The sequence below is a fragment of the Phyllobates terribilis genome, unplaced genomic scaffold, assembly GCF_046119375.1.
Source record: "Phyllobates terribilis strain yellow unplaced genomic scaffold, ASM4611937v1 Scaffold_11__3_contigs__length_659146591, whole genome shotgun sequence".
Classification (NCBI taxonomy): Eukaryota; Metazoa; Chordata; class Amphibia; order Anura; family Dendrobatidae; genus Phyllobates; species Phyllobates terribilis.
The window spans coordinates 29,185,973-29,200,473 of NW_027362771.1; the positions used below are offsets into that span (position 1 = coordinate 29,185,973).

At 44.2% G+C, this 14,501-nt stretch overlaps 1 protein-coding gene across 2 annotated transcripts in view; it reads right to left on the reverse strand.

Annotated features, from left to right (window-relative positions):
• THOC3 (THO complex subunit 3) overlaps positions 1-14,501 on the reverse strand; it is a 67,370-nt gene that overhangs the window by 14,619 nt on the left and 38,250 nt on the right. For both annotated transcript variants that reach the window (XM_073651151.1, XM_073651152.1), the window contains exon 5: positions 5,826-5,926. In XM_073651151.1, coding sequence (XP_073507252.1) covers positions 5,826-5,926 — 101 coding nt within the window. The remainder of the gene's footprint in view (positions 1-5,825; positions 5,927-14,501) is intronic.

Consider the following 14,501-nt stretch of genomic DNA (forward strand, 5'->3'; position numbering starts at 1 on the left):
TGAGCAGCAGTAGTAGCAGATAGGAATATTCCCTTAGAATTTAAACAGGCTATTCGTGCATAACTGACCATTTTTTTTTCTTTGTTCGTACGAAGCACACAGTTCTTAATAAAATGACCAGAATTTCCGCAATAGAAGCACAAGCCTTCAGAAAGCCTGCGATCTTTTTCCTGAGAGCGGGGTGCCATCACCCCAATCTCCATCGGCTCTCCATTGTCAGCACAGACCCTCTCAAGTCTCGGAGCGGACATAGCAGAGGATTTGCTCTCATTAACCCTTGCACGCAGTCTCCTGTCCACCCGTATAGCTAATTGCATTGCCTCCTGCAAGTTTCCAGGTGTGGGATAAGCAATCAGTAAATCCTTAACCTTTTCACCTAGCCCTGCAAGAAACCAGCTTTTCAAAGCTGAATCGTTCCACCCCACCTGGGCAGACCACCGACGGAAGTGAGAACAATACTTTTCCACATTACCTGATCCCTGCCTCAAACGTCTCAATTCAGACTCAGCAGATGAGACATGATCAGGATCATCGTACAACAAACCCAAAGCAGAAAAAAAACTATCCACTGATCTAAAGCATGGATCACTAGGTTGGAGAGAGAAGGCCCATCCCTGAGGATCTTTGCGCAAAAGTGACATTATGAACCCTATGCGCTGTGATTCATCACCAGAGGATCCGGATCTCAAACGAAAATACAATAAACAAGCATTTTTAAAAGAAAAAAAATCTTGTTGTTTGCCAAAAAATAAATCAGGCAGACGTACCTTTGGTTCCACAAAATGTGCTCCAGAACAGCTACTCACGTGTTGTTGGAGCTTGGCCACCTCCAGAGAGAGTCCCTGCAAGCGTTGAGCCAAATCTTGAACCGAGACCATGATGGAAAACTGGAGGTCTTTCCTTAGAGAAATTTTTTTTTTTTTTTTTTAGGGCTGGACTTATTGTTATGACCTGCTACAGGGACTAAGGAAAGACAGGAGACCTGTCCCTACAATAGAACTAAACTAGATCCCTACGATGTAACGGGGAACCTGATCCTGCGATCAGACCCGCTAAAGTCCTCGGCTAGTCTGAACGAAGACCTATAGATGTGAGGGAGGGATCCCTACAAGAACTAGGGACTGGGATAAGTTTGGACACCTCCTAGCAGAAATAGTAGCAGTCAAAGACAAACACACAACAAAAAGTATAGAGGTCAGAAGACCTAGCAAAACTAACAGAGAACGGCAACAGAGCACCAAGCTAGCTCAAGAGTAGTAAATACAATGAAGTCCAGCAAGGCTAGGAGGGCGGAGCCAGATTAAATAGGCAAAAATGGTCATGTGACCAGCAAACTAAAAAAACCTAACAGGAGAGTTCTAACAGCGACGGCAGCCAAATCCACGCTAGTCCCCACATCATTGCTGTGCCCGTTCGTCAACCTCACAACGGGTCACTGCATCACCAGGTTGCTCTCAACATCGTCAGTGATCGTGGTTGACGCGGCCACCAGCCACCACGCAACCATAGGTGTTCTACATTAGACTAAACCACCTTATATATCAGTCTTTGCACCTTACTGCAGCCAAGGTGACTCTGTAGTTACTATTCATCTAAATCACCTTGTAACCCTTTTACATTTTTATTTTAACTGCATCTTACTTTATTATTCTAGCCCACGCCATACTGTTGGACTCCACCCCTGACCCAGGGTCTGCACTGGCACCCAGCACCCATCTCCTTTGTACCAGCACCAGGTAACTCTCAACATAGGCACTCTGGGGAACCTTTTACCCAGCCTACATCCATTCTAACGCTATCTGGCTCTCTCTCCCCAGCCAGCAATCCACCGCCGCTCTATCCTCCTGAACCCAACAGGTATCTCCAACCTAGCTTTCAACTATAGTGTTTCCCACTACTCCCCCCACCATCCAAGAAGCTCACCCTTTTTCGCTCTTAGGGGGATGACCAAACATAGGACTTAAACCAGGTACACTCCATGTCAGTAGTCCGATCACCATACCAACCCGGAAAGGACTACTCCCTCCAACTGACCACACTCCCCATTCCCTCCATCCCTTATTATGAATTCCCTAAATAAATTATTACCTTTTTAGCTCTCCTTCATTTCTTCTTACATTAGTTCAGTGCAAATTACCATTGATTTTTGACTACGCAGTCACTGACAACTTGTGGTATTTGTCCCATTTGCAGCAGGCCTAATAGACGTACCTACTAGCGCCACTACCGATATCCAAAATTTAGTATAATCTGCGTGTGTATCTAGGCTGCAGAATGCTGTTCGTTTGTAATTCACTCCCTGTTAGCATTCTGCGCCGTTGCCTAGATACAGACATGCCATGTGACCAGCCTCTCTCCTGATTCTGGAGAAGCTGGTGAAAACCCGACTTGAGTTTTCCTGTCTGGCAGAGTCTAGGCGGTGATGTCACAACAGACACCACCCCAGCCTCTGCCGGACCCTCCCTCTCCTCTGGATCCAGCCTCTTGCAGCTCCCAGTGGGAGTGATGATTCAGCTGATTGGACTGGGTCATCCAATCAGCTGTTACCAGAGGCAGATGGCCTGAATTGAATGGTGGAGAAAGAATAACTCTAAAAGCTTTCTCCACTGTTCAATATCAGGAAAGTCTGAAGTCCTGCCAGGACCTTTAGGTCACATGACTGCTTCATGTGACCAGGTGCCAAACGGAAAGAAAAAACTTCTTCATAGGCGAGTATAATGTGTCTGTATCTATCCATCCATGTCTATTCATTTACCCCATATATCTATCCATCTAGTGTGGAGTTGCCTAGTCCCACGCAGTGTGACCCTGAAGTGGCTGCTGGCAAAGTCTGTGGAGTGTCAGAACGAGGATCCATAGACTTTTTGGCGGATTCGCTGCACTAAGTCAGATTAGGTGGACTATGTCTGACCTGTGTGGGATTTTTCTTTTTTTCTTAGATAAAGTGGTGAACGAGGGAAAGTGTGTGTGTGTGTGTGTGTGTGTGTGTGTGTGTGTGTGTGTGTGTGTGTGTGTGTGTGTGTGTGTGTGTGTGTGTGTCCTTTTTATTACTAGGCTAGTAATGGAGGTGTCTGATAGACGCCTCTCCATTTCTAACCCCAGGGCTTGATGGCAGTTGACATTACACAGCTGAGATCAACCCCAAAAGATATTACTCCAATTGCCAAAGCACCAGGACAATCGAGAAGAGCAGGGTAAAGCAGCAGAGTTGGGACATCTCATGTGATGTGCCAATTCTGAGGTAGCTGGAGGCTGGTATTTTTAGGCTAGGAAGGGTCCAATATACAGGGACCTTCCCAGCCAGATAATATCAGCTGACAGATGTCTGCTTTACCTTGGCTGGTTATCAAAAATAAGGGGGGACCCCACGCCATTTTTTTCTACTTATTTATTTGGCTAATGCAAAGCTGGACAATAAGCGCCACATGCCAGGCACTAAAGGGTGCAATTTTATATCTTGTGTGGTTGTGGAGTTATACATCTGCCAGACATCTATTATTTATCTATGTATTATTATCTTTGCACATCTTTTAAAAGGAACCCATCGCCAGAAATAACACTATTAACCAGCAGATATGCGGTTAATCTGTAGGTTAACATGGTTATGCTGCTGCCCAGTGGCTGCACTTAGCCAAACGCTGCGGGGAGAAAATGAACTTTATTCCTTCCTCCTGCAGAGTTCCGGTTTTAGTCACTGAGGCAGCGTTGGTTCAGTCACTGCTTTGAATATACAGAACAGCGGCTGGAATCGCACCCCCAGCCCTGACTGACAGCCGGCCCCTAAGCAGAGCGAGTGTCAGTCAGTGCGGGGGCGCAGTTACAGCCGCTCTGTATTCTCAGAGCTATGATTAAACCGGCGCCAGAACCGTCCCCATGAGTGAAACCGCGACTCTGCGGGGGAAATAAAGTTCATTTTCTCCTCGCAGAGTTTGGCTAAGTGTGGGCGCCAGGCAGGTTAGTAACGCTATTAACTTACAGATTAACGACATATCTGCAGGCTAATAGCAGTTATACTGGTGACCAGTTCCCTTTAACACATAAAAATCTGTAATTTCTTGAAAGCATTTAATTCCGGTATGTGTCACACGGACAGCACACATGTACACACAAATGGTAAAAATGCTCCAGGCCACACTTTCACGTGTACATGTGAAGGAGGCCTAACATGTATTGTGAGGTTCTGCAGAAGATGAGGTGTGTATTATGAGGTATATATGTAGATATACACACACACGCATCACTATAGACTTCACAGTATTCCTACATCAGGAGTGATGTGGAGACGCGAAGCTCTGTCACCACTGTAGATGTGGAGTGCAGTGATTGTGCTGCTTTCCACAGATGACAGGACACTGCTCTGTTATTCCCAATGCTGGGATGAATGACAGGGGTCAGTGCAGGGGGAGACACTGACAACCAGTGTGTGGAGTGGGTGGACAGAGGGCGGTGCTGGATACTGGCTGTGAGGTTAGATAACAGCACAGGGAGCTATCAAGTGTGGTAGAGCGGCAGGTAAACAAACTGGGTGCAGGGAATGAAGTGAAATTCAGGAGGAACGAAAGGTAGAAACAAAACAAAATTTATATGGGTGTTGTATATTACAATATAGCACAGATCATCTTAAAAAAAATTTGGGGGATTTTGTGGTCAGACAACTTCTTTAATTAAATAACATATGAATAAGCTCACAAAAAATATATATATTTGTATGGGATGGCCTCAATTTTATACTTTACTAATTATGCCACCAATACCAGAATCAACTGCACCATAACTAATTGGTAATTGTACTTTCAGGTAACCATTTCATTTGAGAGAGAGGCAATTTGAAAATTACTTATTTGACACATTATTTAAAAATTATGTTGTCTTAGCCACTTTCTCCCTCTTCCCCACCCAAAAAAAGAAAAGAAATCATCTCATTGAAGTGCTGTACACATAGTGTCTCCTTTAAGGGGGGTCTCCAGGTAACAACAAACACAGAATGGTAAGACAGCCCTTACCTCTACTCACTCCTATGTCTTTATTGGGTACATATAGCTGACTTCGAAATATTCTCAAATTTTGTCTGTATGATTACTTAAATTCCCTAGATAATCTTTGCATATATAATAGTTTAAAAACTATCCTGAATGAAACATGGGTCTTGTCTATATAGATATTTGATAATTGTGTATCTGCACTTACAAGGAACCCCACTAGGGGGAGCCATACCTCTTGTATTTACATACTTTTATTACTATCTAGGAAGGATTCTAATAAAATTACATTTCCCGCTGTTTCTTTATTGATTGCTTAGGGTATTTATGAGTACTTGTATTTTAAAGGCATTATATGGCTAAATCTAGAAGGTATATTTAACTATATACAGTACCATTTATTTATTGAGCATATGGTTGTTCACTAGAGCTAAAGAAAGCAAAAACTTATCCCAATTATATTTTATTGAGTTTTGAGATTTCCGAAAAGGTCTGACTCTCTGTTCCTGCTCACCTGTCTGTCAGGGAAGCCATTGGAGAACTGAAAGAAAAATGCATGCTGGAAAGAGTGGAATGGAAGTTCCAGCACCTGAAGTGCAGCCAGAATGCTGACGTACAGCAACCAGTCACTCAAAAAGAGTGAATGGCAAATCACAGGGCATGAGAACAGAGACAGGTTTTGGACATATAACATTAGGTTGTGTGCCAATAGCAATTTTAACGTGTGGGGAATGAGAACAGCAAAACGTTGCTTATTTCTAGGTGTGTGTGAAAGGACAGGTACGCTTTTTACATCTGAAGTAATGAGGTTTCACATGTAATCTTATGACGTACTAGAGCCAATACCTGTTTCAACGTGTGCAATGTCAATGAAATGGTCCTCGGATGCAGACGCCAGCATTTTCCCATCATAGCTGAAGCTTAGTGTCCTCACAGGCCAGTCCAACCTGCAAACAAGAAGCAGGACTTTACATGCAGCACAGGCCTAGAATTTATTAAAAGCTTATTCTTTTAAAGTAAGTGAAATTATTTTTGTGGCTTATTTTCTGTAATAAACTGACAGCTGGTGCCCCACTAGACAGCATATAGTATTTGCTATAATCCATGTACTCCATCCCATTCTAGCTTGTGCACATAATATGCATGGATAACTGCTGAGGTAAGCTCACAGATTCTCCATAATTGTATAACGTGGTAGCGTGTGTGCACTGTACAGCGTCCCCCATTCTAGAGACTCATGGCAATGCCAATACTTGAGGACAAACTAGTGAGAAGGCCACTAGGACAACAAGGAAGGCTTTATTAACCCCTTCACGACATCTGCTGTACATGTACGGTGCAACTTGGAAGCGGGTGTATGGAGCGGGTTCACGCCCCATACCTGGCATGTGATGGCTGTGTATAAGGCTGTGTGCCCACGATGCGTTTTTTAAGTGTTTCCGCAGCGGCAAACACGCTGCAGAAACGCTTAAAAAACGCATGGTAGAAGGCCTGCCATGTTCCCCAATGATAATCTGCATGTGCTGTGCACATGCTGCGGAAATTTCCACTGCGGATTATCATTGCGGAAAATAACGCAGAACTACCAATTATTTTGCGGAAGTGCTGTGTTTTCGCCGCCATTGACTTGCATTGGACCGCATGAAATCCACATCACTGGATCTGCAGATGTGGAATGCATGCGTTTCAATGTGTGAATGGTACCCGGGTGTGGAGGAGAGGAGACTCTCATCTGGACCCGGGTACCATAGAACCTGTAAAAAAAAAAAGAATAAAATAAAAAATAAATATTATACTTACCTTCTGATGGCCCCCGGTGTCTTTATCCGATGCGTCCTGGCTTGCCGGCAACTCGCGATGGTCTGAAAAGGACCTGCAGTGACGACATTTAGTCATGTGACGGGTCACGCGACCGCTGGTGTCGGCAGGTCCTTTAGTGTACCGCTAGCTGCCAGCAAGCCGAGACGCATTGGATAAAGACACCGTGGGCCATCGGAAGGTAAGTATAGATTTATTTTTTACCATTCTTTATGGTCACACTATATAAATCCATGCCTTTTGCATGGATTTATATAGTGTGACCAAGTTGTCAAGCACTTTCCAAGTGATGCTAAAATGCTGGTCATCCCGCATGCGGAAATGCATGTGAAGAACGCTTCACTTCCGCATGTCCCTGGCAGGAAAAACGCATGTACAATCCGCATGTACAATCCGAATGTGTTTTTTCTGCCAGGGAGATGCAGAAACGCTCAGGAAAAAATCCAGAGCATTTCTACATCGTGGGCACATAGCATTATAGCCAGGACCTGCCGCTAACAATTGTTAGTCCGCAATAGTTAGCCTGTTAAATGCTGATGTTAATCTCTGACAGCGTCATTTAACATGCACCGGCAAGCCCGTCATGTGATCGCGGGTTGCTGATGGGTTGTCATGAGACCCGGGGGTCAGTTGATGGCCCCCAGGGCCTCTCATGTGGCCAGGCTTCAAAGGAGACCGTGATTTCTGCTATATGCAGTAATGTTGTCGCATCGCTGTATATACCACAAGTGAGCGGACAATCGTATCTTCAAGTCACCTAAGGGGGCTAACAAGAATAGTGAAAAGTAAAAAAAAAAAAAAAGTTTTGAAATATATGAAAAAAATAAAACATATAAAGTTCAAATCACCCCCTTTTTCTCCATTGAAAATAAAGATTGGAAAAAAAAAATACATGAGTGGTGCCAAGTCACAGTTAGCCTTTCCACAATTTTTAAAACTTCCACTTCATATGATCATTTTGAAGGGAAACAACCTTTATGAATAGGTAGTACTAAATTCAGGGCTGTAGAGTCTGTGTCCATTTTGGTGGAGTTGGAGTATAAAATGGACCAACTCCAAAAATATATAATAAATTGGCTACAGTAGCACAATGCAGTATGTGCTGTAAATGTTTTCATAAGAATTTGGGAAAGTTATGAAATGTCCTATACATGTCTGTTCTGTTCCTGATCTAAGGATCTATGCTTGCAGTTGAGATGAATCTGTGCTGCACTTTATATACACGCTCAGTAGTGAGATGAATCTGTGCTGCACTTTATGTACACGCTCAGTAGTGAGGCAGTGAGATGAATCTGTGCTGCACTTTATATACACGCTCAGTAGTGAGATGAATCTGTGCTGCACTTTATGTACACGCTCAGTAGTGAGATGAATCTGTGCTGCACTTTATGTACACGCTCAGTAGTGAGATGAATCTGTGCTGCACTTTATGTACACGCTCAGTAGTGAGATGAATCTGTGCTGCACTTTATCTACACGCTCAGTAGTGAGATGAATCTGTGCTGCACTTTATGTACACGCTCAGTAGTGAGATGAATCTGTGCTGCACTTTACGTACACGCTCAGTAGTGAGATGAATCTGTGCTGCACTTTACGTACACGCTCAGTAGTGAGATGAATCTGTGCTGCACTTTATGTACACGCTCAGTAGTGAGATGAATCTGTGCTGCACTTTATGTACACGCTCAGTAGTGAGATGAATCTGTGCTGCACTTTATGTACACGCTCAGTAGTGAGATGAATCTGTGCTGCACTTTATGTACATGCTCAGTAGTGAGGCAGTGAGATGAATCTGTGCTGCACTTTATGTACACGCTCAGTAGTGAGGCAGTGAGATGAATCTGTGCTGCACTTTATGTACACGCTCAGTAGTGAGGCAGTGAGATGAATCTGTGCTGCACTTTATGTACACGCTCAGTAGTGAGATGAATCTGTGCTGCACTTTATGTACACGCTCAGTAGTGAGACAGTGAGATGAACCTGTGCTGCATTTTATGTACAAGCTCAGTAGTGAGGCAGTGGGATGAATCTGTGCTGCACTTTATGTACACGCTCAGTAGTGAGGCAGTGAGATGAATCTGTGCTGCACTTTATGTACACGCTCAGTAGTGAGGCAGTGAGATGAATCTGTGCTGCACTTTATGTACACGCTCAGTAGTGAGATGAATCTGTGCTGCACTTTATGTACACGCTCAGTAGTGAGATGAATCTGTGCTGCACTTTATGTACACGCTCAGTAGTGAGATGAATCTGTGCTGCACTTTATGTACATGCTCAGTAGTGAGGCAGTGAGATGAATCTGTGCTGCACTTTATGTACACGCTCAGTAGTGAGATGAATCTGTGCTGCACTTTATGTACACGCTCAGTAGTGAGATGAATCTGTGCTGCACTTTATGTACACGCTCAGTAGTGAGATGAATCTGTGCTGCACTTTATGTACATGCTCAGTAGTGAGGCAGTGAGATGAATCTGTGCTGCACTTTATGTACACGCTCAGTAGTGAGGCAGTGAGATGAATCTGTGCTGCACTTTATGTACACGCTCAGTAGTGAGATGAATCTGTGCTGCACTTTATGTACACGCTCAGTAGTGAGATGAATCTGTGCTGCACTTTATGTACACGCTCAGTAGTGAGATGAATCTGTGCTGCACTTTATGTACACGCTCAGTAGTGAGATGAATCTGTGCTGCACTTTATGTACACGCTCAGTAGTGAGATGAATCTGTGCTGCACTTTATGTACATGCTCAGTAGTGAGGCAGTGAGATGAATCTGTGCTGCACTTTATGTACACGCTCAGTAGTGAGATAAATCTGTGCTGCACTTTATGTACACGCTCAGTAGTGAGATGAATCTGTGCTGCACTTTATGTACACGCTCAGTAGTGAGACAGTGAGATGAACCTGTGCTGCATTTTATGTACAAGCTCAGTAGTGAGGCAGTGGGATGAATCTGTGCTGCACTTTATGTACACGCTCAGTAGTGAGGCAGTGAGATGAATCTGTGCTGCACTTTATGTACACGCTCAGTAGTGAGGCAGTGAGATGAATCTGTGCTGCACTTTATGTACACGCTCAGTAGTGAGATGAATCTGTGCTGCACTTTATGTACACGCTCAGTAGTGAGATGAATCTGTGCTGCACTTTATGTACACGCTCAGTAGTGAGATGAATCTGTGCTGCACTTTATGTACACGCTCAGTAGTGAGATGAATCTGTGCTGCACTTTATGTACACGCTCAGTAGTGAGATGAATCTGTGCTGCACTTTATGTACACGCTCAGTAGTGAGATGAATCTGTGCTGCACTTTATGTACACGCTCAGTAGTGAGATGAATCTGTGCTGCACTTTATGTACATGCTCAGTAGTGAGGCAGTGAGATGAATCTGTGCTGCACTTTATGTACACGCTCAGTAGTGAGGCAGTGAGATGAATCTGTGCTGCACTTTATGTACACGCTCAGTAGTGAGATAAATCTGTGCTGCACTTTATGTACACGCTCAGTAGTGAGATGAATCTGTGCTGCACTTTATGTACACGCTCAGTAGTGAGATTAATCTGTGCTGCACTTTATGTACACGCTCAGTAGTGAGATGAATCTGTGCTGCACTTTATGTACACGCTCAGTAGTGAGATGAATCTGTGCTGCACTTTATGTACACGCTCAGTAGTGAGGCAGTGAGATGAATCTGTGCTGCACTTTATATACACGCTCAGTAGTGAGGCAGTGAGATGAATCTGTGCTGCACTTTATGTACACGCTCAGTAGTGAGGCAGTGAGATGAATCTGTGCTGCACTTTATGTACACGCTCAGTAGTGAGATGAATCTGTGCTGCACTTTATGTACACGCTCAGTAGTGAGATGAATCTGTGCTGCACTTTATGTACACGCTCAGTAGTGAGATGAATCTGTGCTGCACTTTATGTACACGCTCAGTAGTGAGGCAGTGAGATGAATCTGTGCTGCACTTTATGTACACGCTCAGTAGTGAGGCAGTGAGATGAATCTGTGCTGCACTTTATGTACACGCTCAGTAGTGAGATGAATCTGTGCTGCACTTTATGTACACGCTCAGTAGTGAGATGAATCTGTGCTGCACTTTATGTACACGCTCAGTAGTGAGATGAATCTGTGCTGCACTTTATGTACACGCTCAGTAGTGAGGAAGTGAGATGAATCTGTGCTGCACTTTATCTAGATGCTCAGTAGTGAGGCATTGAGATGAATCTGTGCTGCACTTTATGTACACGCTCAGTAGTGAGGCAGTGAGATGAATCTGTGCTGCACTTTATGTACACGCTCAGTAGTGAGGCAGTGAGATGAATCTGTGCTGCACTTTATGTACACGCTCAGTAGTGAGATGAATCTGTGCTGCACTTTATGTACACGCTCAGTAGTGAGATGAATCTGTGCTGCACTTTATGTACACGCTCAGTAGTGAGATGAATCTGTGCTGCACTTTATGTACATGCTCAGTAGTGAGGCAGTGAGATGAATCTGTGCTGCACTTTATGTACACGCTCAGTAGTGAGGCAGTGAGATGAATCTGTGCTGCACTTTATGTACACGCTCAGTAGTGAGATAAATCTGTGCTGCACTTTATGTACACGCTCAGTAGTGAGATGAATCTGTGCTGCACTTTATGTACACGCTCAGTAGTGAGATTAATCTGTGCTGCACTTTATGTACACGCTCAGTAGTGAGATGAATCTGTGCTGCACTTTATGTACACGCTCAGTAGTGAGATGAATCTGTGCTGCACTTTATGTACACGCTCAGTAGTGAGATGAATCTGTGCTGCACTTTATGTACATGCTCAGTAGTGAGGCAGTGAGATGAATCTGTGCTGCACTTTATATACACGCTCAGTAGTGAGGCAGTGAGATGAATCTGTGCTGCACTTTATGTACACGCTCAGTAGTGAGGCAGTGAGATGAATCTGTGCTGCACTTTATGTACACGCTCAGTAGTGAGATGAATCTGTGCTGCACTTTATGTACACGCTCAGTAGTGAGATGAATCTGTGCTGCACTTTATGTACACGCTCAGTAGTGAGATGAATCTGTGCTGCACTTTATGTACACGCTCAGTAGTGAGGCAGTGAGATGAATCTGTGCTGCACTTTATGTACACGCTCAGTAGTGAGGCAGTGAGATGAATCTGTGCTGCACTTTATGTACACGCTCAGTAGTGAGATGAATCTGTGCTGCACTTTAAGTACACGCTCAGTAGTGAGATGAATCTGTGCTGCACTTTATGTACACGCTCAGTAGTGAGATGAATCTGTGCTGCACTTTATGTACACGCTCAGTAGTGAGGAAGTGAGATGAATCTGTGCTGCACTTTATCTAGATGCTCAGTAGTGAGGCATTGAGATGAATCTGTGCTGCACTTTATGTACACGCTCAGTAGTGAGGCAGTGAGATGAATCTGTGCTGCACTTTATGTACACGCTCAGTAGTGAGGCAGTGAGATGAATCTGTGCTGCACTTTATGTACACGCTCAGTAGTGAGATGAATCTGTGCTGCACTTTATGTACACGCTCAGTAGTGAGATGAATCTGTGCTGCACTTTATGTACACGCTCAGTAGTGAGATGAATCTCTGCTGCACTTTATGTACACGCTCAGTAGTGAGGCAGTGAGATGAATCTGTGCTGCATTTATGTACACGCTCAGTAGTGAGATGAATCTGTGCTGCACTTTATGTACACACTCAGTAGTGAGGCAGTGAGATGAATCTGTGCTGCACTTTATGTACACGCTCAGTAGTGAGATGAATCTGTGCTGCACTTTATGTACACGCTCACTAGTGAGGCCGTGAGATGAATCTGTGCTGCACTTTATGTACACGCTCAGTAGTGAGGCATTGAGATGAATCTGTGCTGCACTTTATGTACATGCTCAGTAGTGAGGCATTGAGATGAATCTGTGCTGCACTTTATGTACATGCTCAGTAGTGAGGCATTGAGATGAATCTGTGCTGCACTTTATGTACACGCTCAGTAGTGAGGCAGTGAGATGAATCTGTGCAGCACTTTATGTACACGCTCACTAGTGAGGTAGTGAGATGAATCTGTGCTGCACTTTATGTACACGCTCAGTAGTGAGGCATTGAGATGAATCTGTGCTGCACTTTATGTACACACTCAGTAGTGAGATGAATCTGTGCTGCACTTTATGTACACGCTCAGTAGTGAGGCAATGAGATGAATCTGTGCTGCACTTTATGTACACGCTCAGTAGTGAGGCAATGAGATGAATCTGTGCTGCACTTTATGTACACGCTCAGTAGTGAGATGAATCTGTGCTGCACTTTATGTACATGCTCAGTAGTGAGGCAGTGAGATGAATCTGTGCTGCACTTTATGTACACGCTCAGTAGTGAGGCAGTGAGATGAATCTGTGCTGCACTTTATGTACACGCTCAGTAGTGAGATGAATCTGTGCTGCACTTTATGTACACGCTCAGTAGTGAGATGAATCTGTGCTGCACTTTATGTACATGCTCAGTAGTGAGGCAGTGAGATGAATCTGTGCTGCACTTTATGTACACGCTCAGTAGTGAGATGAATCTGTGCTGCACTTTATGTACACGCTCAGTAGTGAGATGAATCTGTGCTGCACTTTATGTACACGCTCAGTAGTGAGATGAATCTGTGCTGCACTTTATGTACATGCTCAGTAGTGAGGCAGTGAGATGAATCTGTGCTGCACTTTATGTACACGCTCAGTAGTGAGGCAGTGAGATGAATCTGTGCTGCACTTTATGTACACGCTCAGTAGTGAGATGAATCTGTGCTGCACTTTATGTACACGCTCAGTAGTGAGATGAATCTGTGCTGCACTTTATGTACACGCTCAGTAGTGAGATGAATCTGTGCTGCACTTTATGTACACGCTCAGTAGTGAGATGAATCTGTGCTGCACTTTATGTACACGCTCAGTAGTGAGATGAATCTGTGCTGCACTTTATGTACATGCTCAGTAGTGAGGCAGTGAGATGAATCTGTGCTGCACTTTATGTACACGCTCAGTAGTGAGATAAATCTGTGCTGCACTTTATGTACACGCTCAGTAGTGAGATGAATCTGTGCTGCACTTTATGTACACGCTCAGTAGTGAGACAGTGAGATGAACCTGTGCTGCATTTTATGTACAAGCTCAGTAGTGAGGCAGTGGGATGAATCTGTGCTGCACTTTATGTACACGCTCAGTAGTGAGGCAGTGAGATGAATCTGTGCTGCACTTTATGTACACGCTCAGTAGTGAGGCAGTGAGATGAATCTGTGCTGCACTTTATGTACACGCTCAGTAGTGAGATGAATCTGTGCTGCACTTTATGTACACGCTCAGTAGTGAGATGAATCTGTGCTGCACTTTATGTACACGCTCAGTAGTGAGATGAATCTGTGCTGCACTTTATGTACACGCTCAGTAGTGAGATGAATCTGTGCTGCACTTTATGTACACGCTCAGTAGTGAGATGAATCTGTGCTGCACTTTATGTACACGCTCAGTAGTGAGATGAATCTGTGCTGCACTTTATGTACACGCTCAGTAGTGAGATGAATCTGTGCTGCACTTTATGTACATGCTCAGTAGTGAGGCAGTGAGATGAATCTGTGCTGCACTTTATGTACACGCTCAGTAGTGAGGCAGTGAGATGAATCTGTGCTGCACTTTATGTACACGCTCAGT